We start from the raw sequence: 24311 nt of genomic DNA, 5'->3' as shown, positions 1-24311 counted from the left end.
TTTTTAAGTATGATATAGTGAAATATATATATTTGGTCTTTGACCTCATTTCCTCGTATACACTTAGAATCTCCAAAGTGATATCTTTTTGTATGCAAACAAATTGACTGGTAGCCGGCATTCCCTAGGTAGCTTCGGGATGGGGGCTAGCAGCAAAAGACCAAGGCAGGATTAGAGGATTGGGACTTTTCATCCCCACCCCCAACCTCCCAGGTGGTGAGAGGAGCTGAAGATTAAGTTTCACCATTAAATTGGTGATAAGATTATCACCAACAGCCAATGGTTTAATCAGTAATGCCTATGTAGTGAAGCCTCCGTAAAAACTCAGAAGGACAGGGTTCAGAAAGCTTCCAGAAAACTGAACACATGGAGGTTCCTGGCAGGTGGCTTGCCTGGAGAGGCCATGGAAGCTCCGCACCCCTCTTTCCCCATGCCTTGCCCTACGCACTCTTCATCTGTATCCTTTGTGATATCCTTTATAAGTCAACTGCTCTAGCAAATTCATCAAACCTGAGTAGAGCATTGTGGGAATCCCAATTTATAGCTAGTTGATCAGAAGTTCCTTAGGCCCATACTTGTGACTGGTTTCTGAAGGTGGGGCAGGGCAGTCTTGAAGACTGAGCCCTTAACCTGTGGGACCTGAGGCTGTCTACAGGTAGATGGTGTCAGAATTGAATTAGCAGACATTCAGCTGGTGTTTGATGCTTGGTGTGTTTGAGGGGAAAAAGAAAACTCAGACATTTGGTCACAGAAGTCTTCTGTATTGACGATTGTTATTGTTGAGAGAGAATAGGAAAAAACAAAATGTTGCTTTTTCCACACTCAGAGTTAGTTTTTATTATCACATTAAAAGTTCTGTCATAAAATTTGAGCATTATATTTTTCAAATGAGAGAATAATTAGTCCTGCCTGGTTAGGAAGAGGGGTTATGATAACTAGGAAAGACTTGATAGAAAAAGTAAAATTTGACAACATCTCATATCTATAGAGTATTTTCCAGAGGAAAATAGATGTTTGAAGACTACAAATTATTTGAGAGGAGTGATGTACAAAAAACTGGAGGGTAGACAATTTATGAAAGAAGTTGGCAAAATTTTAATAAGGAATGGTGGAGAAATAATCCTAAAGAGCATCATATTCTTTTATTTTTAGAAAATTAACTAAAATGAAGTATTATAAATATTATTACTCTGTTTAAAAAAGTTGCATTAGATGATAAAAAGTCACACATGGATAAGAAAATCTCAAAACATTTGGAAATGAAACCACATACTTCTAAATAATTAATAGGTCTGAGCACAGTGGCTCACGCCTGTAATCCCAGCCCTTTGGGAGGCCAAGGCGGGTGGATCACCTGAGGTGGGGAATTTGAGACCAGCCAGGCCGACGTGGTGAAACCTTGTCTCTACTAAAAATACAAAAATTAGCCGGGCATGGTGGTGCACGTCTGTAATCTCAGCTACTTGGGAGTCTGAGGCACAAGAATTGCTTGAACCTGGGAGGCAGAGGTTACAGTGAGTCGAGATCACACCACTGCACTCCAACCTGGGTGACAGAGTGAGACTCCATCTCAAAAAAATTAAATAAATAAATAAATCATGGGTTGAAGAGGAAGTCTCACAGGAGATTTTAAAAATATATTGAACTGAATGAAAGGGATAATAAATATGACATATTAAAAACTGTGATGTTGCTAAAGTCTTAGAGCGAAATTTATAGCACTAAATGTTTGTTATAAAAGAACAGTTTCAACTCTGCTATCTAAGCTTTCACTGTAAGAAACTAGAAAAGGAAGAGCACAGTAAATCCAAGCAAACAGAAAGAAGGAAATAATAAAAAGTAGAAATCAGTGAAATTGCAAACAAAAAAACAGTAGAGAAAATCATTGAAACCAAAGCTGGTCCTTGGAAAGATTGGTAAAACTGCCAAAACTGACCCCAAAAAAGAAAGAGAGAGAACACCATTACTTATATCAGGAATGAAAGAAGGAATATCACTATCTACCCTGAGGACAGTGAAAGGATGTGTATGCTGAAAACTCAAAACAACTCTATGCACATGAATTTAACAACTTAGATGAAATGGGCCAATTTCTTAATACGCCACACTACCAAAACTCACCTAAGAAATAGAAATCTGAATAAGTTAATCTGAATAATCCTAAAATTATGAAAGAAACTTTAATTTGTAGTTAAAATTCTTCCCTAATGCTACACAATCTCTTCCAGAAAACAGAACAAGAAGAAATACTCCCCTACTCATGAGGCCGCATTTCCTTGATTCCAAAATGAAATACTGTTCTAAAAAGGAAAACTGTAGGCCACTATCCCTTAAGAATACATCTATACACAAAAATCTTCAAAAAAAATTAGAAAATCAGATGTATCAGTGATATATAAAAATAATACTATTTCTCAGAAAATTAAAACTAGAATTACTATTTGAGCCAGTAATTCCACTTCTGGGAACATACACAAAATAATTGAAAACAGGATCTTGAATGGTCAGTTGACTTTTGAAGAAGGTGAAAAACGATTTAATGGAGGAATGATATCCTTTTTAGCAAATAATGGTGCCAGTGCAATTGGATATCCATAGGCAGAGAAATGAGCATTGACTTAAACCTCATACCTTATTAAAAATTTAACTGAAATGAATCATGGATCTAAATGTAAAACATAAAACTATTAAACTTTTAGAAGAAAATCTTTATGAGCTAGGGTTAGGCAAAGACTTCTTAAACCTAACACCCAAATGACAGTACATAAAAGAAAAAGTTGATAAATTTTATCAAAATTAAAACTCTTTGCTTGGCAAAAGACATTAATGAAAATACATGCAAGTCACAGCCTGGGAGAAAATATTTGCAAATCACATAAACAACACAGATTGTATCTAGGCTATATAAAGAACTCTCTCAGTAATAAAAAAAAAAATCAGTTCAATTAGAAAATAAGTAAAACAATTGAATGGACATTTCACCAAAGAGCGTATATGGATGGTAAATAAGCAGGTGAAAAGATGTTCTAAATTGTTAGCCATTAAGGAAAGCAATTAAAAACCACCATTAGATACCACTACACACCTATTAGAATGGCTAAAAATAAAAACTGCTGACAATACCAAGTGCTGGTGAGAGGATGCAGTACAGCAGGATTCCTCGTACACTGCTGGTGGGAATGTAAGGTGATATTTTACGTAAGAGTTCATAGCAACTTTATTCATAAAAACCCAAAACTGGAAACAACCCCAAATTCAGTAAGTAAATAGATAAACTAGTCCATATGATGGACTACTTAGCAATAAAGAGAAACAAACTACTATATTGATATGTATAGTAACTTAGATGGATTATAAGGGTGTTATGGCAAGTGAAAAAAGCCGATTTCAAAAGTTTATATAATTCCATTTATATAACATTAATCTGACAGAATTATAGTGAAGGAGAACAGATCAGTGGTTCTCAGGTTGGGTTAGGGTGAGAATGTAACTATTTAGGGGTTTCTTTGGGATATCGAAACAGTTTTATATCCTGATTATAGTAGTGGTTATACAGATTTGTAAATGTGATAATATTCTCTATATACACGTGTAAAAACTGCTAAAATTCAAATAAGCTCTGTGGTTTAGTTTACTGTTGTTGTTGTTGTTGTTGTTGTTTGAGACGGAATCTCACTGTGTCACCCAGGCTGGAGTGCAGTTGCACAATCTCAGCTCACTGCAGCCTCCACCTCCCAGGTTCAAGCAGTTCTTGTGCCTCAGCCTCTGGAGTAGCTGGGATTACATGTGAGCGCCACCATGCCCGGCTAATTTTTGTATTTTTAGTAGAGACAGGGTTTCACCGTATTGGCCAGGCTGGTCTCGAACTCCCAACCTCACATGATCCGCCTGCCTCGGCCTTCCAAAGTGCTGGGATTACAGGTGTGAGCCACCATGTCCAGCGTAGTTTACGGTTTTATACTAATGTCAATTTCCTAGTTTTGATAACTGTACTATGGTTATGTCAGATATTATTGGGGGAAGCTGGGTGTAGGGTATGTGGAAACTGTGTACTATTTTTGCAAGTTCTATGTAAGTCTAAAATTATTCCAAAGTAAAGTTTAAAAAAATTAAGGTAAAATCACAAATATGCTATACAGTCATGTGTCACTTTATGATGCGGATATGTTCTGAGAAATGTGTCCTTAGGTGATTTTGTCATTTGTGAACATCATAAAGTGCATATACCCAAACCTACATGGTGTAGCCTACTACACACCTAGGCTATATGGTATAACCTATTGCTCCTGGGCTACAAACCTGTACAGCATGTTACCTTACTGAATACTGTAGGCAGTTATAACACTATGGTAAATATTTGTGTATCTAAACAAAGACAAGATACAGTAGAAATATGGTATTATAATCTTATGGGGGCCAGGCAGGGTGGCTCAGCCTATAATCCCAGCATTTCGGGAGGCCTAGGCGGGCAGATCACCTGAGGTCAGGAGTTCAAGACTAGCCTGGCCAACATGGTGAAACCTCACCTCAACTAAAAATACAAAAATCAACTGGGCGTGGTGGCACAAGCCTCTAATCCAGCTACTGGGGAGGCTGAAACAGGAGAATCACTTGAACCCGGGAGGCAGAGGTTACAGTGAGCTGAGATCATGCCATTGTACTCCAGCCTGGGCAACAAGAGTGAAACTCTCTAAGACCTACCTGACCCCGGACCTCTGGAAGGAGACTGTATTCACCAAGTCTCCCTATCGGGAATTCACTGACCACCTTGTCAAGACCCACACCAGAGTCTCGGTACAGAGGACTCAGGCTTCAGCTGTGGCTACAGCATAGGGTTTTTACACAAGAAAAATAAAATGAATTAAGCCTGGAAAAAAAAAAAAAAAAACCTGATCATGTATGCTATATTTAAAGCATTTAAATCACTTTCAGAATTACCACTGGGAATGTTATATTAAAAATTAAGGCCAACTGTGGTGGGTCACGCCTGTAATTCCAGCATTTTGGGAGGCTGTGGTGGGCAGATCACTTGAGCTCATGAGTTCGAGACCTGCCTGGTGGGCAACATGGCAAAACCCCGTCTCAACAAAAATACAAAAAGTCCAGGTGCGGTGACTCACACCTGTAATCCCAGCATTTTGGAAGGCCAAGTCAGGTAAATCACCAGAGCTCATGAGTTCAAGACCTGCCTGGGCATCATGGCGAAACCTGGTCTCTACAAAATATGCAAAAATTAGCTGGATATGGTGGTACGCACCTATAGTCCCAGCTGTTCAGGAGGCTGAGGTAGGAGGATGGCTTTAGCCTAGGAAGTAGGGGTTGCAGTGAGCCAAGATCGTGCCACTGCACTTCAGCCTGTATCATAGAGCCAGACCTTGTCCAAAAAAAAAAAAAAAATTAAGAATAATACTGAAGAATTTGGATGTTTTTCACATCTCCCTCAATAACTCTAGTATCTGACAGGAAGTTTAAAGTAATAGTAATATTCAAGAAGGCAACGATAGTTTATTTTGTAAGCATTTCTTTTGATTCATGTTCTGTGTGCTTTAACTTGACTTGATTTGGAGATTAGCAGATAGGAGAAATTGGTAATTTAGAGAAGCATCACAAAGAGTGCTCTCCGAACTTCTGTAACTTTTACCTAATTTTTTATACGAAAATTTATGATAAAAGTTTTGGAGTTTGTAGCTTATTTAAATCTACTTGTTTCTCTCCACAGCAAGACAGATCGGCTTGCCAAAGGATCAGAATGTTACCAAAAGAGCCTTAGTTTAAATCCTTTCCTCTGGTCTCCCTTTGAATCATTATGTGAAATAGGTAGGTGGGTGGAGTTGAGAGGTGGGTGGGTTCCCATCTCCTTTTTTTTCCTGCTACTTAATTTTTGGAGAGCAATACAGATCATCTACCCCCAAGAAAAATATTTTTCAAAGTTAAAATTGAGAATAAAAAATAAGTTAGAATATTAGGTATGTTTCAAGAATCATATAACTGAAAATTACACAAAGATTAAATCCAGTAGATTCTTTTGTTTAGCCAATCTATTTTCATGTATCTGTTGTCCTCTGGAATGGGTTATATTGTGTGTTTAACACTAGCAAAATTGCTTTCTGAATAAGAAAATTAATAGAATTTCTAATACAATTAATAGAATGCCTGGAGCAGAAACTTACAAGACCTGAACAGTACAGGGAGAGAATTTCTCAGTATATTTGGCCTAGGATACATAAAGGACCATTTTTCAGCATTGTTGCATCTATGTATATATAGAAGGGCTTCAACCTTTACTGTAAAATATGATGGGTTTTAACTCTTCAACCTCATCTCCTACTTTGAGAAAAATGAGATCTAGTTATTTTCAGCTTTAAAACAAACACATAAATCTGCATTTTTCTGTGATTTGTTATGTTTAAAATTAGTGTTCTTGTAGTTTATTTTCTGAATTTACAGCTTTATCTTACTGTTAAACTTTTATGATATATTGATAGATGGGCTTTTTGGGGGTAAATTTGATTAGCAGAAGTGGACAGGAGATTTTAAAATTTTGGATAAGGCTTTTAATTTTGGGTAAGGATTTTAAAATTTCCTGTTTCCACTGATTTATGCATACTTGAAAAACATGTATTCCTCACTTCCTCAGAGACAAACTTTTTTTTTTTTTGTCTTCACAGGTGAAAAGCCAGATCCTGACCAAACATTTAAATTCACATCTTTACAGAACTTTAGCAACTGTCTGCCCAACTCTTGCACAACACAAGTACCTAATCATAGTTTATCTCACAGACAGCCTGAGACAGTTCTTACGGAAACACCCCAGGACACAATTGTAAGTGTCTTATATTCTAGTGTTCAAAATATTATGAAAACTACAAAGAATGATCTGAACTAAATAATATATTGTGAATGACTTGGTAGAAATTTTCTGTTTCAGGAATTAAACAGATTGAATTTAGAATCTTCCAATTCAAAGTACTCCTTGAATACAGATTCCTCAGTGTCTTATATTGATTCAGCTGTAATTTCACCTGATACTGTCCCACTGGGAACAGGAACTTCCATATTATCTAAACAGGTTCAAAATAAACCAAAAACTGGTCGAAGTTTATTAGGAGGACCAGCAGCTCTTAGTCCATTAACCCCAAGGTAAGTCAAACAAGATACTTTCAAATGTGCTATAATACCAAATGATCTTATAATAACTCATATTGTTAGTAATGCAGATTATTACAACAGCAACTTCTAAATCACTATAGAAACAGGGGCATTCTGTTTTCAGAAAATGAAGTAAAAAACAGCACATAATGATGTTGCCAGGTGCAGTGGCTCACGCCTGTAATCCCAGCACTTTGGGAGGCCAAGGCAGGCAGATCACCTGAGGTCAGGAGTTCGAGAACAGCCTGGCCAACATGGTGAATCCCTGTCTCTACTAAAAATACAAAAATTAGCTGGGCATGGTGGCGGGCGCCTGTAATCCCAGTTACTCGGGAGGCTGAGACAGGAGAATTGCTTGAACCCGGGAGGTGGAGGTTGTAGTGAGCCGAGATGGAGCCAAAAAAAATTGAATATTGGACTGGCCGGGCGCAGTGGCTCACGCCTGTAATCCCAGCACTTTGGGAGACCGAGGTGGGCGGATCACGAGGTCAGGAGATGGAGACCATCCTGGCCAACATGGTGAAACCCCGTCTCTACTAAAAATACAAAAAATTAGCCGAGTGTGGTGGCACGCGCCTATAGATCCAGCTACTCGGGAGGCTGAGGCAAGAAAAGCACTTGAACCCGGGAGGCAGAGGTTGCAGTGGGCAGAGGTTGCAGTGAGCCGAGATGGCGCCACTGCACTCTAGCCTGGGAGACAGGGCAAGACTCCGTCTCAAAAAAAAAAATTGGAGAAAAATTTAAAACTCTGAAATACTCCTTAATTAGGTAGTAAGCACATTAAAAAATACTGTCTTTATGGCTGTGCATTCCTGGATAGCGGTGAGCCTCATGAAATGTTATAATCAGGGCACCATTGGTTACTGTTAAAGTGCCTTTTTCCGAAAGATGGAGGAAATTTGACGCTTACCTTTTTTTGTTTGAGACAGGATCTCACTCTGTCACCCAGGTTAGAGTGCAGTGGCACAATCATAGCTCACTGCGGCCTCAAATTCCTGAGCTCAAGCGATCCTCCTGCCTCAGACTCCTGAGTAGCTGGGACTGCAGGCACATGCCACCACACCTGGCTAATTTTTTTAAGTTTTTTTTGTAGAGATGGGGTCTTGCTGTGTTGCCCAAGCTGATCTGGAACTCCTGGCCTCTAGTGATCCTCCTGCTGTGGCCTCCCAAAGTGCTAGGATTACCGTGAGCCACTGAACCTAGCTGTCACACCTATTAATATAAAATATTTTATCAAAATTATTAGAAGTATATGTATGTATAAATACAGGAACTCAGCCCAGAGGATACATATCCAAAAGTATCAAAATGAAAAATTATGTGCTAGAATGGGTTGGGCATGGGGGCTCATGCCTGTAATCTCAGCACTTTGGGAGGCTGAGGTGGGCAGATCACTTGAGACCAGGAGCTCAAGACCAGTCTGGCCAACATGGTGAAACCCTATCTCTACTAAAATTACAAAAATTAGCCCAACATGGTGACACATACGTGTAATCCCAGGTACTTGGGAGGCTGAGGCACAAGAATCGTTTGAACAGCAGATGAAGGTTGCAGTGAGCTGAGATCATGCCACTGCACTCCAGCCTGGGCAACAGAGCGAGACTCTGTCTCAAAAAATATATATATATATGCTAGAAGAAATTCTATGAATCAGGTCCTGGGGCCAGGGAACTACTAAAATAGCATGACCATGAGATTACAACTCTGCAGAGTTATAGTTATCTAATGGTCTCTAGAGACATTTTCTCTGTAGTTGTGTCTAAATCCCATAAATTCCAAGAATTTGAAGTAATCTGATCATTTGGATCTTAGATTTATAAAGCTACTCTTCTTTATTTCTAATAAATCTCCTGAGATCAGTAATTTTTGCTCAGTTTAGTTCCTTGTTTGATAGCTTTTTAAAATTTTAGTTATGGTGGGTGGAATAGTCTACATTCACAGCTTATTTTTAATCTGCCCCTCAGATCCTCACTGTCCCTAAGACTGATTTGCCATTCTCTTCCTTTTAGACCTTCTAATTTAAGTATACTGCTGCTTTATATATGCCTTGATGACTTTTTGACACCTTGATTTCAACCTCTTCTCAGTTTTGGGATTTTGCCATTAGAAACCCCAAGTCCTGGAGATGGATCCTATTTACAAAACTACACTAATACACCTTCTGTAATTGATGTGCCATCCACCGGAGCCCCTTCAAAAAAGGTATTTTCCGTGTAAAATGCAGTTTGGATATTGATTAAAGCAACTTGTTTATTTCAATCTTTTAAAGGTAATCTCAGGGAAAATCTTACTTTATATAAGTGCTTTTGCCTTAGATTTGAACCCAGCAGTGATCTAAATATAAAATAATGTCATTATTGTTGTAGCCTCTTGGTTATAGTAGGAGACAGACTTCTTACTCTTTTGGCCAAGTAAGATTGTATCTCACAAATTTAGTTTATTTCAGCATATAGTTAAATAAACATAATCATATTTTTACTTTTTAATTTCCTTTTTAAAAAACAAAATTAATATTGTTTATATTACTTGAATATAAATAATAGAAATTATGTCTGCCATAGTTTTTACTTGTGCCCACCACTGTGTATATGTTTTTTAATAACATTAATAATTATATGAAAAAAATTTGCTCAGGTAAAGCCAGATATTTCTGATAATAAGATTTTTGATAGATCATGGATGCATAGTTTTAAAATGAAAATGAAAAATATTTGGTAGTATACTTATAGTAAATATTGCGGCAAGTTTCATGAGGCTTTTTTTTTTTTTTTTTTGGAGACAGGGTCTTGCTCACCTGCCCAGGCTGGAGTGCAGTGGTGCGACCATGACTCACTGTAGCCTCTACCTCCCAGGCTCAAGTAATCCTTCCACCTTAGCCTCCCAAGTACCTACGACTATAGGTGTACACCACCACACCCAGCTAATTTTTTTAACTTTTAATTTTATAGAGACAGGATCTCACTATGTTGCCAGGGATGGTCTCAAACTCCTGGGCTCAAGCAATCCTCCTGCCTTGGCCTCTCAAAGTGCTAGGATTATAAACATGAGTCACTGCCCAGCTGAGGCTCTTGTTTTATAATGTTCCCTTATATACGTAAATAGAGGCCAAAATACCATTTTTAAAAAGCATATCTGTGGCACAAGGTAACTTCTGTGAGAATTAAATTAGGCTCTATATATAAAATACCTATTGCCATGCTTCATAAATATTCAAGAAATGGAAGCTAAACAAGTCATACTAATATGTGAATAACAGTTATACTCTGTTTACCTTAATAGAAACATGTTTCTTCTCATAGTTGCTTTTTACTATTTTACTCCTGAACATCCTTAGAATCTGCAAAAGATATTTCTATAATAACTCCTTAGTGAGTGATAATAGGAACTCCAAGAATACTTAAAAGGGACTGCAAAATAGTTTGTGTATAGATTGTTTTAAACATTACAGTTACGAAGAAGGCAAAGCAAAATGGTAGTTAGCATGCCAGGTGAAGTAGGCCAAAACTAGAAGAGCCATAATAACCATAATAACCGGCCTGGCGCGGTGGCTCACGCCTGTAATCCCAGCACTCTGAGAGGCCGAGACGGGCGGGTCACAAGGTCAGGAGATCAAGACCATCCTAGCTAACATGGTGAAACCCCGTCTCTACTAAAAATATTAAAAATTAGCCGGGCGTGGTGGCGGGCACCTATAGTCCCAGCTACTCGGGAGGCTGAGGCAGGAGAATGGCGTGAACTCGGGAGGCGGCACTTGCAGTGAGCCGAGATCACGCCACTGTACTCCAGCCTGGGCGACACAGCGAGACCCCGTCTCAAAAAAAAAAAAAAAAAAAAACCATAATAACCAAAGCAAGTTAAGGCAGTGGGCAGGCACATGATTTTAGTGCCCAGATAAGATTGCTGTCTCATCCTCTTCTGCCTCTGTTCTCCTCTTACCTTATTACAAGACATTCCCAGAAAAGTCACGCATGTCGGTCTGCATACAGTGTCAACTGAAAATATCAAACCAGGTAGTGAGTGCAGTATACATAGTTCTTTGATAAATAAGGAAGGGCCAGAATTGACTTAAGTTTTGTCCCTTGGATGAATGTAGTGATCCCAATTCGGAAAAGGCGGAGGAAGGCTTACAAAGTTTTATTTTGAAGTGGTGGTACATTAGATGAAAATATTCAGTAGAAAGTTAGTCATAGAGGAAAAAATGTGACCTGCTGATAGAAATAATAATTGAAGCTATTAAAATGACCAGGCTCTCCTAGGGAAAGAAAAAGTAGCTAAGAAGAACAGAGTAAACCTAATTTAAAAATAGTAGAAGGATAAAGGGGCCAGCAAATGAAGTGGCAGGACAAATAATGTAATGTTTTGGAAGTAACACAGTTTCAAAAAGTAGGGCATGATCAGTGATGTTGAATGCAGGAAAGGCTAAAATAAGGTTTTCATATCTGATGAGACAGTGATTATTAGTGATTATTTATAATATGCAGTTTGAGGATTGTGTACAGGACATCAGGGTAACAGTAAGTTTTGAAGAAAATTCTCTGGTAGCCAAAGGGGAAAAACAGTGCACTGATAACAATAGTCATAGATCATTTAAAGAAGCTAGATGGTAGAAATGAATAAAAATAAGGGAATAAATTAGAGAAGACTGAAGAGCCAAGCAAAGATTTTTTTTCTCCAAGGGAACAGAAACCAATTAATGAAGATTAGAAAAACTAAGCAATATTAACTCTAAAGAACAATATCCTTAGATTTTGGAAAGTAATCAGATGGTTGTTTTTTTAAAATCTATTCCTCTGAACTCTTTTAGAACTGTTACCAAGTGCCAAAGGAGTATAAAATCTTATCGTATTATTATTTTTTTCTGTGTATAATGAGATAAATCATAAATCTTGAGAATCTAGCTGTCTTAAAATTTTTTAGTACTTAACCCCAAGTAGAGAAGGTATGTAATAAATGGAGGATGGTCACAATGAGATGAAAAGAATAGCTTCTGGAGATTTTTAGCCTTTGAAACTAAAAGCGAAAGATGAAAAGACATTATAGAGGTAAAAATACTGTGAGATTAAAACAAGGAAATAGACTAATGTTCATACTAATATAACAATAATTAACAATAATGATATAATTTATCTTTAAGGTGACAGTATATTATGGCTGCTTGTATTGAGAAAATGTAAATGGGAGCGTTGTGTTGTCTTTTATCATTTACAGTGCAGCCCATAATTCACAAACCTTAGACTTTTCATGTTTTACAGTCTGTTGCCAGAATCGGCCAAACTGGAACAAAGTCTGTCTTCTCACAGAGTGGAAATAGCCGAGAGGTAACTCCAATTCTTGCACAAACACAAAGTTCTGGTCCACAAACAAGGTATTTATCATTGTAATTATTCAACTTTTCTTGCCATAAAACTTGATTCTTTATATTTCTTCAGTTTAGGCAGATAGTGACTCCCATGGATTCTAGAATAACTACTGTAAATTTTGAAGATGTAAAATTTGAAACCTCTAACTTACAACACTAGTGTAATTTTGAGTTGAGTTTTGTAATGCACAGAAGACAATAGTTAACTAAAGCAGCGTTTTAGTTTACTCTGATTGCCTCATGGATTTGTAATTCTCTTCTTATGCACATGACCCTCTCTATAGTTTAGGTACAGATAGGTTTCATACTCCCCTTCCCACATTATGCATGTCTATAAACAGATTATAAAAATAACAGACAAATAAACTTCAAGTAATGAATCTATTTCCACACAGAAATGGTGTTAGATAGGATTTTCTTTTCCTCTTCAAGGACTCAATAGATTATAGCTCACATTTTAAAAGAAAGATACAATTTTCTTTCTCTTTTCTAAAACTGTGAACATGTACCTAAATTTTAAAACAGACACAGGTGTGCATATACCTCCTTGACTATCTAAAAGACCTCTATGTTCCTGTAATGCTCCCAGAATGGTAAGTCTAATCCTCTTGAGTGCCAGCTTGCAGTGATTGCCTGAGGCTCTGTTGTGAGAAGGAACTTGAGACCTCCTGCAAAGCAACATTATATGTAAAAATAATTTCTGATTTGTACATTTTACTTTAGAGTCAAACAAATAGACTAACACTAATAAACATCAGCTCCTTTTTTTTTGGAGACGGAGTTTCATTCTTGTTGCCTAAGCTGGAGTGCAATGGTGTGATCTCGGCCCACCACAACCTCCGCCTCCCGGGTTCAAGCGATTCTCCTGCCTCAGCCTCCTGAGTAGCTGGGATTATAGGCATGCGTCACCACACCCAGCTAATTTTGTATTTTTAGTAAAGACAAGGTTTCTCCATGGTGGTCAGGCTGGTCTCGAACTCCCAACCTCAGGTGATCCTCCCACCTCAGCCTCCCAAAGTGCTGGGATTACAGGCGTGAGCCACCGTGCCTGGCCAACATTCGCTCTTAATAATTTTGTGTTCTTTGTATTGTTGATTCCATTTTATCTCCTGAATTGCCTATATTAGTTTTCTAGGGCTGCCATAACAAAGTACCACAACTTAGTGTCTTAAAACAACAGATACTTATTCTCTTACAGTTGTAAAGCCGTATAAGTCCAAAATCAAGGTGTTGGCAGGGTTGTATCCTTTCCAAAATCTCTAGAGGAGGATTGTTCCTTGCCTCCTCCAGCTTCTGATAACCCCAGGTGTTCTTTAGCATGTGACAGTATAACTCAGTATCTACCTCTGTCTTCACGTGGTCATCTTCCATGTGTGTTTCTGTATCTAAATTTCCCTCTTCTTGTAAAGACAACAGTTATATTGGATTAGGATCAACCCAGATATCCTCAGCTTAACTCAATGACATCTGCAAAAACCAAATTTCCAAATAAAATCACATTGACATGTACTGGGGCTTAGGGCTTCAACATATCTTTTGGGGAGGTACAATTCAATATTGCCTTATTAGCAATTGCTCTTTATTTTGTCTTTTTAGAGGTTGTTTTGAGTTTGTAGTAAACATTTTAACTTATCAAGGTTTGCCTTCAAGTAATAGACCATTTCATGTATAGCACAGAACCTTACAATAGTATACTTTCGTGCTCCTCTCTCAGTCTTTATGGGAGGGATGGTTGTAATATATTTAATTTCTATATATGTTATAAACCCCACAGTGTATTATTGTGGTCGTGGTTTCTGCCTTAAACAGTCAGTTATATTTTTATAGAGGTTTTTTGTTTTTTTGTTTTGTTTTTTTGTTTTTTTTTTTAGATGGAGTTTCACTCTGTCACCCAGGCTGTAGTGCAATGGTGCAATGTCGGCTCACTGCAACCTCTACCTCCCCAGTTCAAGCAATGCTACTGCCTCAGCCTCCCATGTAGCTGGGATTACATGCATGCGCCACCACACGTGGCTAATTTTTGTATTTTTAGTAGAGACAGGGTTTCACCATGTTGGCCAGGCTAGCCTCGAACTCCTCACCTCAAGTGATCCACCCGCCTGGGCCTCCCAAAGTGCTGGGATTACAGGCATGAGCCACCACGCCCAGCTGAAATTTTTTTAAATGAGAAAAAGAAGTCTATTTTATATATACACACATAACTACAATTTCTGGTGTCCTTTCCTTCTATAGATCCAGATTTCAATCTGATATCATTTTCCTTCACCTTGAAGGACTTCTTTTTAACATTTCTTTTTTTTTTTTTAAGACAGAGTCTCACTCTGTCACCAGGCTGGAGTGCAGTGGCACAATCTCGACTCACTGCAACTTCTGCCTCCTGGGTTCAAGCGATTCTCCTGCCTCAGCCTCCCGAGTAGCTGGGACTACAGGTGCATGCCACCATGCCCAGCTAATTTTTGTATTTTTAGTAGAGATGGAGTTTCACCATGTTGGCCAGGATGGTCCTGATCTCTTGACCTTGTGATCCTTCCACCTTGGCCTCCCGAAGTGCTGGGATTACAGTCATGAGCCACCGCACCTGGCCTTTTTATCATTTCTTATAGTACGAGTCAGCTGGTAATGAATTTTTTCAGCTTTTGTGGATCAGAAAAAAAATTTCTTATTTCATCTTTATTTTTGAACAATATTTTTACTAGGCAAGAATTTCTTTTTTTTTTTTTTTCAGACAGAGTCTTGCTTGTTGCCTGGGCTGGAGTGCAGTGGCGCAATCTTGGCTCCCTGCAACCTCTGCTTCCCGAGTTCAAGCGATTCTCCTGCCACGGCCTCCCGAGTAGCTGGGATTACAGGCACGTGCTATCATGCTCAGCTAAATTTTTTATTTTTAGTAGAGATCGGCTTTCACCATGTTGGCCAGGCTAGTCTTGAATTCCTGACCTCAGGTGATCCGCCCATCTCGGCCTCCCAAAGTGCTGAGATTACAGGCATGAGCCACCATGCCTGGCCAAGAATTTCTAATTGAAAATTTTTTTAGGGATGTTGCTTTACTGGTTTTTTGTCTTATATTGTTTCTGACAAGAAATTGCTGTCAATCTCATTTTTGTTCCTCTATATGTAGTAATATGTCTTTTCTCTGTTTCAAGGTTTTGTTTTTAATCGCTGATTTTAAGCAATTCGATTATGATGTGCTCTAGTGTAGCTTTCTTGTTTCTCGGCCTTTGGATTCATTGAGCTTCTTAGATCTGTGGGTTTATAGTTTTCATAATAGTTGGCTAAATTGGGGGCATTATTTCTTCAAATATGTCCATGTCTTACCCTCTCCCTCTGGGACTCCAAGTACTTGTATATTAGATTGCTTGAAGTTGCCCCACAGCTCACTAATTCTTCATTTTTGTTTCCAATCTTTCTCCTCTCCGTGTTTCATTTTGGATAGTGTTTATTGCTGTGTCTTCAAATTAATGTTTCTTCAGCAGTGTCAGACCTGTTACTAACCACATCCAGTGTTGTTGGGTTTTTTTTGTTTTTTTTTTTTGTTTTTTTTTTTTTGCAGACGTTCTTCTTTCATCTCTAGATTGATTTGGTTTTCTTTCTTTTTTTTTTTTTTTTTGAGATGGAGTCTCGCTCTGTTGCCCAGGCTAGAGTGCAGTGGCCAATCTGGCTCACTGCACCCTCCGCCCCTCCCGGGTTCAAGCGATTCTCCTGCCTCAGCCTCCTGAGTAGCTGGGATTACAGGCATGCGCCACTGCGCCCTGCTAATTTTTGTATTTTTAGTAGAGACGGGGTTTCACCATGTTCCTCAGGCTGATCTCAAACTCCTGACCTTGTGATCCTCCCACCTCGGCCTCTCAAAGTGCTGGGATTACAGGTGTGAGCCACCGCGCCCAGCCTTTTTTTTTTTTTTGAGACAGGGTCTCACTATCACCCAGGCTGGAGTGCAGTGACACTACTATGGCTCACTGTAGCCTCAAACACTCAAGTGATTCTCTTGCATTAGCCTCCTGAGTAGCTGGGACTACAGGCACATGCCACCACATGTGGCTAATTATTTTTATTTTTATTTTTTTGTAGAGACAAGGACAAGGTCTCTATGAGACAAGGTCTTGCTATGTTGTCCAGGCAGATCTTGACCTCCTGGCCTGAAGCAGTCCTGGCTTGGCCTCCCAAAGTGCTGGGCTGACAGGCATGAGTCACCTCATCCAGCCTCTTCTATGTTTTTGAATGTATAGGATATATTTGTATTTTTTTAATGTTTTTGTCTACTAAGTCTTACTTTGTTACTTCTAAGTTTTTCTTATATTACTTTTCCTCTTCATTATAGATTATATTTTCCTGCTATTTTGTATGCCTAGTATTTTTTAATTGGATGTCAGTTATTATAAATTTTACTTTTTTTCTTTGAGACAGGGTCTTTTACTCTGATGCCCAGGCTCTAGAGTACAGTGGTGTGATCATAGCTCAGTGCACCTCAAACTCCTGGGCTCAAGAGGTCCTCGCACTTCAGCCTCCCGGCTAGCTGGAACTATAGGCACATACCACATGTGGCTAATTTTTTTTTGGTTTTGCAGAGATGGGGTCTTGCTGTGTTGCTCAGGCTGTTCTCAAACTCCTGGCCTCAAGCAATCCTCCCACCTCATCCACCCGAGTTGGGATTACAGGTGTGAGCCACCGTGCCTGGCTATAAATTTTACATTGTTGATTACTGGATATTTTTGCATTCCTTTAGGTATTTTAAAGTTTTATTCTGAGATGCAGTAAAGTTGCTTGGAAACAGCTTGATCCCTTCAGGTCTTACCTTTTAAATTTTGTCCAGACAAAAGTAGCCTTAGTCTGGACTAATCTTGTCCCACCATTGAGGAAGTACCCTTTCAGTACTCTCCTCAAAAACCTGTTTAGTATGAGGTTTCTTCACTCTGCCTATTGAAAGTATGAGCTGTTCCCAGCTTGGAGTGAGATCCAGTAATTATTCTGTCTACTTCTTTTTAGTAATACTTTCCCCAGCTTTGGGTAGTGTCTTCACTATGGTACTATGATGTAATTCTGATGCTAACTACCCAAACTTAGCACAGACACCACAGGTTAAGATCACGGTCCCCAACAAGAACTGTCTGAACTGCCCGGTTGCAGGTTCTGGGTTCCCCAGGCCAGCCACATTTCTGACCAACTGGCTACAAATTTAAGGATTCCTACTACCCTCTTACATTCAGTAATTTGCTAGAGCACCTCACAGAGTCCAGGAAAGTGCTATACTTAATGATTACATTTTAATTGTAGATGACACAGTTAGGAGATACATGATACATAGGATTAGATATGGGAGAGTCCTGATACAGAGCATTCATGTCTTCTTTGTGGACTTACCCTCCCAATGCATCAGTATGTTTACAAACCAGGAATTTTAGCCAAGTTTTGGTGTTCAAAATTTTTATTAGGGTTTTTAAGTTATATAGGCATGATTGATGGAATCATTGGCCACATGATTGAACTCAATTTCCTTCCCAGAGGAGCTCAGGCTGGTGTTGCTGGCTCAAAGCCCCAGCCCTCTAATCACATGGTTGACTTTTTTTTTTTGAGACAGAGTTTCACTCTTGTTGCCCAGGCTGCAATGCAATGGCACGATCTTGGCTCGCTGCAACCTCCACCTCCCGGGTTCAAGTGATTCTCCTGCCTCAGCCTCACGAGTGGCTGGGATTACAGGCACCCGCCATCATGCCCAGCTAATTTTTGTATTTTTAGTAGAGACGGGGTTTCACCATGTTGGCCAGGATGATCTCCATCTCTTGACCTTGTGATCCGCCTGCCTTGGCCTGCCAAAGTGCTGGGATTACATGCGTGAGCCACCATGCCTGGCCACATGGTTGACCTTTACAGCATGGCCAGCCCCCATCCAGAAAGTATCTAGGAGTTACTTCATTAGCATAAATTCAGGCATGGTCCCAGGAGCTCATAATGAATAACAAAGCCATCCCTGTCACTTGAGGAATTCCAAGGACTTAGTAGATCTCAGGAGCCTGGGACGTGGACCAGACAAATTATTATATAACACTCAAACACCTACACTGATCAGTTTTCAACTGAAGACTCTAGGGAAGCCCTCTGCAGATCTTTGTAGGTCTCCTCTTTGTGGCTCTCTCTTCTCTCTGGTGTTCTGCCTTGCAAATTCTGGCTGCTTTGGCTTTCTCAAATTCTCAACATTTTGTTTTCAACACAGTGGGACCACTGAGCTCTATTTTGCATTCTTTTTTCCTGCAAGGTGGCCCTAGAACTGTCCTCAGAAATGTTTTGCCTATTGTCCAGTGTCTGAAAACCATTGTTCCATATATTTGGTTCAGTTTGTAGTTATCTGAAATGGGAGAATAAATTTATTCCATTTTACTCTGTCATGACTAGCAGAAGTCTGTTCTGTTTAGAAAGTTTTTTTAGAGATGATTAGAATGGCATAGTACTTTTAGCTAAGTCATCCAAGAAGGGTTGTGTGTCATTTGCTCCATATGAAGTGAAGTCTAATTCTGAACTTTGGAAGCCTTTCATTATCAAACTCCTAGTTTATCAGATGCAGATTAAAAGGATTCATGTGTGTGACATACACACACATGCATATATAGAGGTATCTATACATATTATATATGTACATGTCGTAAAAGATGAAAATATATATATCTTTCTATTTTCTGATGTTCTTTGACTCAGACTCAGGTAGCTAGTAGGATTTCCCAAAAATTACAAAGTTTAGATAGTTTAGTCCATAAGTTTACCCAATTCTAGATTGTCAATTCTAGATTGTTTCAGATTTTAAGTTTGCTTGCTCCTAAGATTGAAATTCTCATATCTCAGGGTTTGCCTTTAAAGTAAAAATGTACAGAGGCTCCTTTTGCTTTAAACAGAATAAACCTTTGATGTAGCTGTTTGAATTTACGGGGAGATAACTTCTCAAATATCAGTTGTTCTAGTGGTATTTACTTGTTGACAAATACCCCACATTTAGACTGTCTTTGCCCAACTGTCTTTTCTTTTTTCTCTAACTTGTTTTAGTTGCAAATGAAGGGTAAAAATAATTGATTTATAGATGTGCTTATCATTTGTTGATCCAGAGTTTTATGAGGATTATTTTTAGTTCAAATTAAGAATTTCAGAGAGAGTGAAGATCTATGCTATAATCTTTACTATTTTGTAGTAATGAGTCATTTTATTTTTATGTATTTTTTATATGAAGGAAAGTTTACTAAGGAGTATTGACTTACGATCACAAGGTGAAGTCCCACAAGAGGCCGTCTGCAAGCTGAGAAGCAGGAAAGCCAGTCCAAGTCCCTCATTTTTAAATACTGTGTTTTCATAGAGAAACCACGAAAAGAACTGATCAAATTCATCAACTTTAGAGTACTTATATAATTAATGTATATTTTTAAAATATACCCAAATTGAAACAATGGTTAATGGTTATAAATCAAGTAAAATATTAATGTCTTCCTTTATAATTTTTTTTTAGTACAACACCTCAGGTATTGAGCCCCACTATTACATCTCCCCCTAACGCACTGCCTCGAAGAAGTTCACGACTCTTTACTAGTGACAGCTCCACAACCAAGGTAATTTAAAGATTTCTGTACGTCACATTTACTTAATGCTTCCCCTGCTAAAATTTCTGTTCATTGATGACTCCATTCCTAATAAGTTAATAAAGAGACTATTTTGAATTTTAAAATGTTTTAATATAGAGGGCCATCTATAATTTTTGTGAAGTTAATTAGTCCTTTGGTAAATATTATATAATATTCTTTTTTAATTAAAATTTTTTTTTCTCAGGTTAAAAATGACATAGGAATAATCTTGAAATGGCAAAATTATAGTAATGGACAACAGATGAGTGATTATTAGGAGTTAGCCTCTAGGGAGGATGTTACTATTAAATCATGGCACAAAAGAATTTCATTGTGGTGGTACAACAGTCCTGTATCCTGATTGTGGTGGTTGATTACACAGATCCATTCACGTGATAAAATTTTATAGAACTATGCACACACATACACACACACGGGTTTATATAAAAACTGATGAAATCCATATAAGGTCTTTAGTTGATAATATTGTACTAATTTCAGTTTCCTGGATATGATGATATACTATGGTTATGTCACATGTTATCATTTGCAGAAGAGTGAGTCTAAAATTATTTGAAAATAAAAGTTAAAAAAAACTGGAGACCCGGCGGACGCAGTGGCTCACGCCTGTAATCCTGGCACTTTGGGAGGCCAAGGTGGGCCCGTCACTTGAGGTTAGGAGTTTGAGACCAGCCTGGTCAACATAGCAAGACCCCATCTCTGAAAGAAAAAATTAGCTGGGATGGTGGTACTCTTTGATCCCAGCTGCTTGGGAGGCTGTGGTGGGAGAATCGCTTGAGGCTGGGGAGGTCAAGGCTGTGGTGAGCTCTGATTACATCATTACACTGCAGCACGGGCAACAGAATAAGACCCTGTCTCAAAAAACAAAACAAAGGTCGGGCACGGTGGCTCATGCCTGTAATCCCAGCACTTTGGGAGGCCAAGGCAGGCAGATCACCTGAGGTCAGGAGTTCGAGACCAGCCTGACCAACGTGGAGAAACCCATTCTCTTCCAAAATAAAAATTAACCGGGCGTGGTGGCGCATGCCTGTAATCCCAGTTACTCAGAAGGCTGAAGCAGGAGAATCGCTTGAAACCGAGAGGCAGAGGTTGGGTTTTGGTGAGCTGATAATTACATCTACTTATTTTCTTACTTTTAAATAATAAATGAGAGTTTGATATACTTTCACAAGAGAGCCACACTTAATGCTAACACACCTTAGTCACTATTAATGTAATTTATGTTCAGAATTACTGTGTTTAAAATTAAATGACTTTGAAGACCTTTGTTTTTATAAACTCTCTTCTGAAAAAAATACAGAATTAATCAAGATTGTACATTTATTTTATATCTAATACTGGAGAAAAGGTGGAGGAGAAGTCTAAAATACATGAGTATAACAGGTGTGAAATTTCTCCCCTTTTACAGGAGAATAGCAAAAAATTAAAAATGAAGTTTCCACCTAAAATCCCAAACAGAAAAACAAAAAGTAAAACTAATAAAGGAGGAATAACTCAACCTAACATAAATGATAGCCTGGAAATTACAAAATTGGACTCTTCCATCATTTCAGAAGGGAAAATATCCACAATCACTCCTCAGATTCAGGCTTTTAATCTACAAAAAGCAGCAGCAGGTCTGTTTTAAATGCTTAATATTATCTTTGTGTTTTATTATGTACTTATTTTAAGTAAATTTCTTTATGTTCATTACAGTACCTTCATTGTTTTCTATATAGATGTTGGAATTTTTAATGGATTAGTTTGTAATTACCTTTTCTAGAGAAGCAAACTATTTTATTGTGTTTTTTCCTTTGTTTACTATGTTGTTTTCTCCCAGAAGGTTTGATGAGCCTTCTTCGTGAAATGGGGAAAGGTTATTTAGCTTTGTGTTCATACAACTGCAAAGAAGCTATAAATATTTTGAGCCATCTACCTTCTCACCACTACAATACTGGTTGGGTACTGTGCCAAATTGGAAGGGCCTATTTTGAACTTTCAGAGTACATGCAAGTAAGTATAGAAAATGGTTATATATTCCTTTCTAGAGATAATTTCAATTTGATTAAAATAAATGCCCATGCTTAAGAAGGCTAGATCTAAAAGATCGGTATTTATTATGTAATGTCTATATATTTATTTTGTCAGAACTTATAATTTATAGATACAGTTCTTTCTTGTGTTAAGGAGTAATTTAAATTCTTTGCAACTTCTCAGAATAGGTTTATAGAGACCCAGGTCATCCAGACATTCTTACGCAGAGTGTATCCTATTCAGTTGTGTCTGAAAATACATATTTATATTTACCATGTAATAGGATTTATATTTTTTCTGCAATATACAGAGTTAATTACTGGGGTGAATTTTTGATATTGAGTATGTTTTATAAACTTGAAGAATGCTATAAAGAAAATTGTGTTTAATTGAGGACACAATGTCCTTATTACAAGGCGTTTTACTCTTTGGATTTTAATTAAATTTGTTGCTTAAGTTATCTGTCTATACCAGAAAAGGAGAGAATGATTAACCTAAAGCCAAAGAAAATTCTAATTCCCAATTTATATTACCCCTCAGTTCTTCCCAAAGCATTTTCTCCACCCCCAACTTAAAAAAAGAAACCTTTTAGAAACCTATATATTAATAAAATATCTTTAATATGGATTAAAGTTGATATGATTCGTTTTTTGCTTAATTTGCTTTCAGTTCATTTATTCAGTATATATTTCTGTGCATATGATATCCTGGACTCTCTTCTAGACTCTGTATTACAGCTAGTCAGACAATTTCTTGCCTCTGTGGAGCTTACATTCTAGCAACAGACAGATTGTAAGCCAATAAATGTATAAGAACAGGCAGCAATAAATCACGAAGAAAAATGAAGCATGGTGAGGAAACTGGGGGACAATGAAGTATGGTGTTTTTGTTTTGCTTTGTTTTTGTTTTTATGCACTCGGAGGGAAGGTTACTCTTCCCTTCATGATCCATGCAAAGATCTAGGGGAAAGGTGTTCTTTCCCACAGGGAATACATAACAGAGGATACCTATTCATATAATTTAATTTTGAATAGTACAGAAAAGAGAGTTGAAGACAGAAAGTCTTATTCATTGCTACAAAACCCATGTTTCGATTATAGTCCTTTATTGGTATGTAGCATATACACAGACAGGCAAGAGCTGTGTTCGGAAAAGCCGTTTAAAAAATTATTTCTAATTTATTGTTTCACAGCTACTTTAACATAAATGAATTTTATTGTTTCCCCTAGTTATAGTGGTGACCCAAATATTTAATTAAAGAAAGCCTCTGCTTCAACTTAATTTCTGAGTTTTTTTTCCCCATTTTTCTTTTTGTCTATGCCATAATCATTTTTCAAAGGAAGCAACAGATTCTGAAAACTTTGAAACCAAAAGGTACCTACCTATATTTGGCTGATAGGTCTTTTATCTTGTTACCATGCCTATATGAAAAACTTGGCCAGGTGTGGTGGCTCATGCCCATAATACCAGCACTTTGGGAGACCAAGGAAGGGGGATCACTTGAGCTCAGGAGTTGGAGACCAGCCTGGCCAATGTGGTGAGACCCTGTCTCTACAAAAAATGAAAAAATTAGCTGGGTGTGGTGGCACTCACCTGTGGTCCCAGCTGCCTGGGAGGCTGAAGTGGGAGGATCACTTGAGCCCTGCACGTCAAGGCTGCACACTTACCTTTACAACTTTTAAGAGATTGCAAGGAAGTTACAAATCGTTAAGCTATTCCAAGATATCATATGACCACTTCTTGGAATTAAGCACTCAGTTTTAAAATGCTCTTATTTTCTGTCATACTCATTTCATTAAAAACAGTCCAGATATTCCTTATTCTAAACTAAACTGTGAGAATTTCTTTTCCTTTCTTTTTTTTTTATTACCTAGACCTTTTCTGGCAGCTGAGAATTTTGAACTTGGTAAATTGATAAAGTAGGAAACTGATTTTATATGACCTAAATCCTCAAACTTTAGAGGGAGAGAAACACAGTTCTGGGAGCTGTGAATGTGATGAGGAAAAAAATTGATCAGGCAGCTGAGGAGAGACCCTGAAGTCAAGAGAGTGCTGCAAAGGAAAGAATAATTAATAGGTAGGGCCTATAATTCCTAGCAGACACAATATTGGTGTGTGTATTCAGGGCTCAATAGGATTGATAACCATAGAATTGATAGCCAGCTTAACCTGTTTCT

At 38.1% G+C, this 24311-nt stretch overlaps 1 protein-coding gene across 11 annotated transcripts in view; it reads left to right on the top strand.

Annotated features, from left to right (window-relative positions):
• CDC27 (cell division cycle 27) overlaps positions 1 to 24311 on the top strand; it is a 65154-nt gene that overhangs the window by 20644 nt on the left and 20199 nt on the right. For 4 of the 11 annotated variants that reach the window (XR_004249801.2, XM_032163978.2, XM_032163982.2 and 1 more), the window contains 8 exons: positions 5720 to 5817; positions 6669 to 6823; positions 6929 to 7140; positions 9237 to 9351; positions 12384 to 12514; positions 19989 to 20088; positions 21530 to 21737; positions 21941 to 22113. Coding sequence is in view for 10 of the 11 variants with exons in the window: in XM_032163978.2 (XP_032019869.1) it covers positions 5720 to 5817; positions 6669 to 6823; positions 6929 to 7140; positions 9237 to 9351; positions 12384 to 12514; positions 19989 to 20088; positions 21530 to 21737; positions 21941 to 22113 (1192 nt within the window). In the remaining variant the exon portion in view is untranslated. The remainder of the gene's footprint in view (positions 1 to 5719; positions 5818 to 6668; positions 6824 to 6928; positions 7141 to 9236; positions 9352 to 12383; positions 12515 to 19988; positions 20089 to 21529; positions 21738 to 21940; positions 22114 to 24311) is intronic. The other 7 variants (XM_032163980.2, XM_032163983.2, XM_032163988.2 and 4 more) reach the window with 3 other exon arrangements.

The sequence above is a fragment of the Hylobates moloch genome, unplaced genomic scaffold (assembly GCF_009828535.3).
Source record: "Hylobates moloch isolate HMO894 unplaced genomic scaffold, HMol_V3 SCAFFOLD_10, whole genome shotgun sequence".
NCBI classification, from domain to species: domain Eukaryota; kingdom Metazoa; phylum Chordata; class Mammalia; order Primates; family Hylobatidae; genus Hylobates; species Hylobates moloch.
The sequence above is the reverse complement of the archived record's forward strand: the minus strand, read 5'-3'. Positions and strand labels throughout refer to the sequence as shown.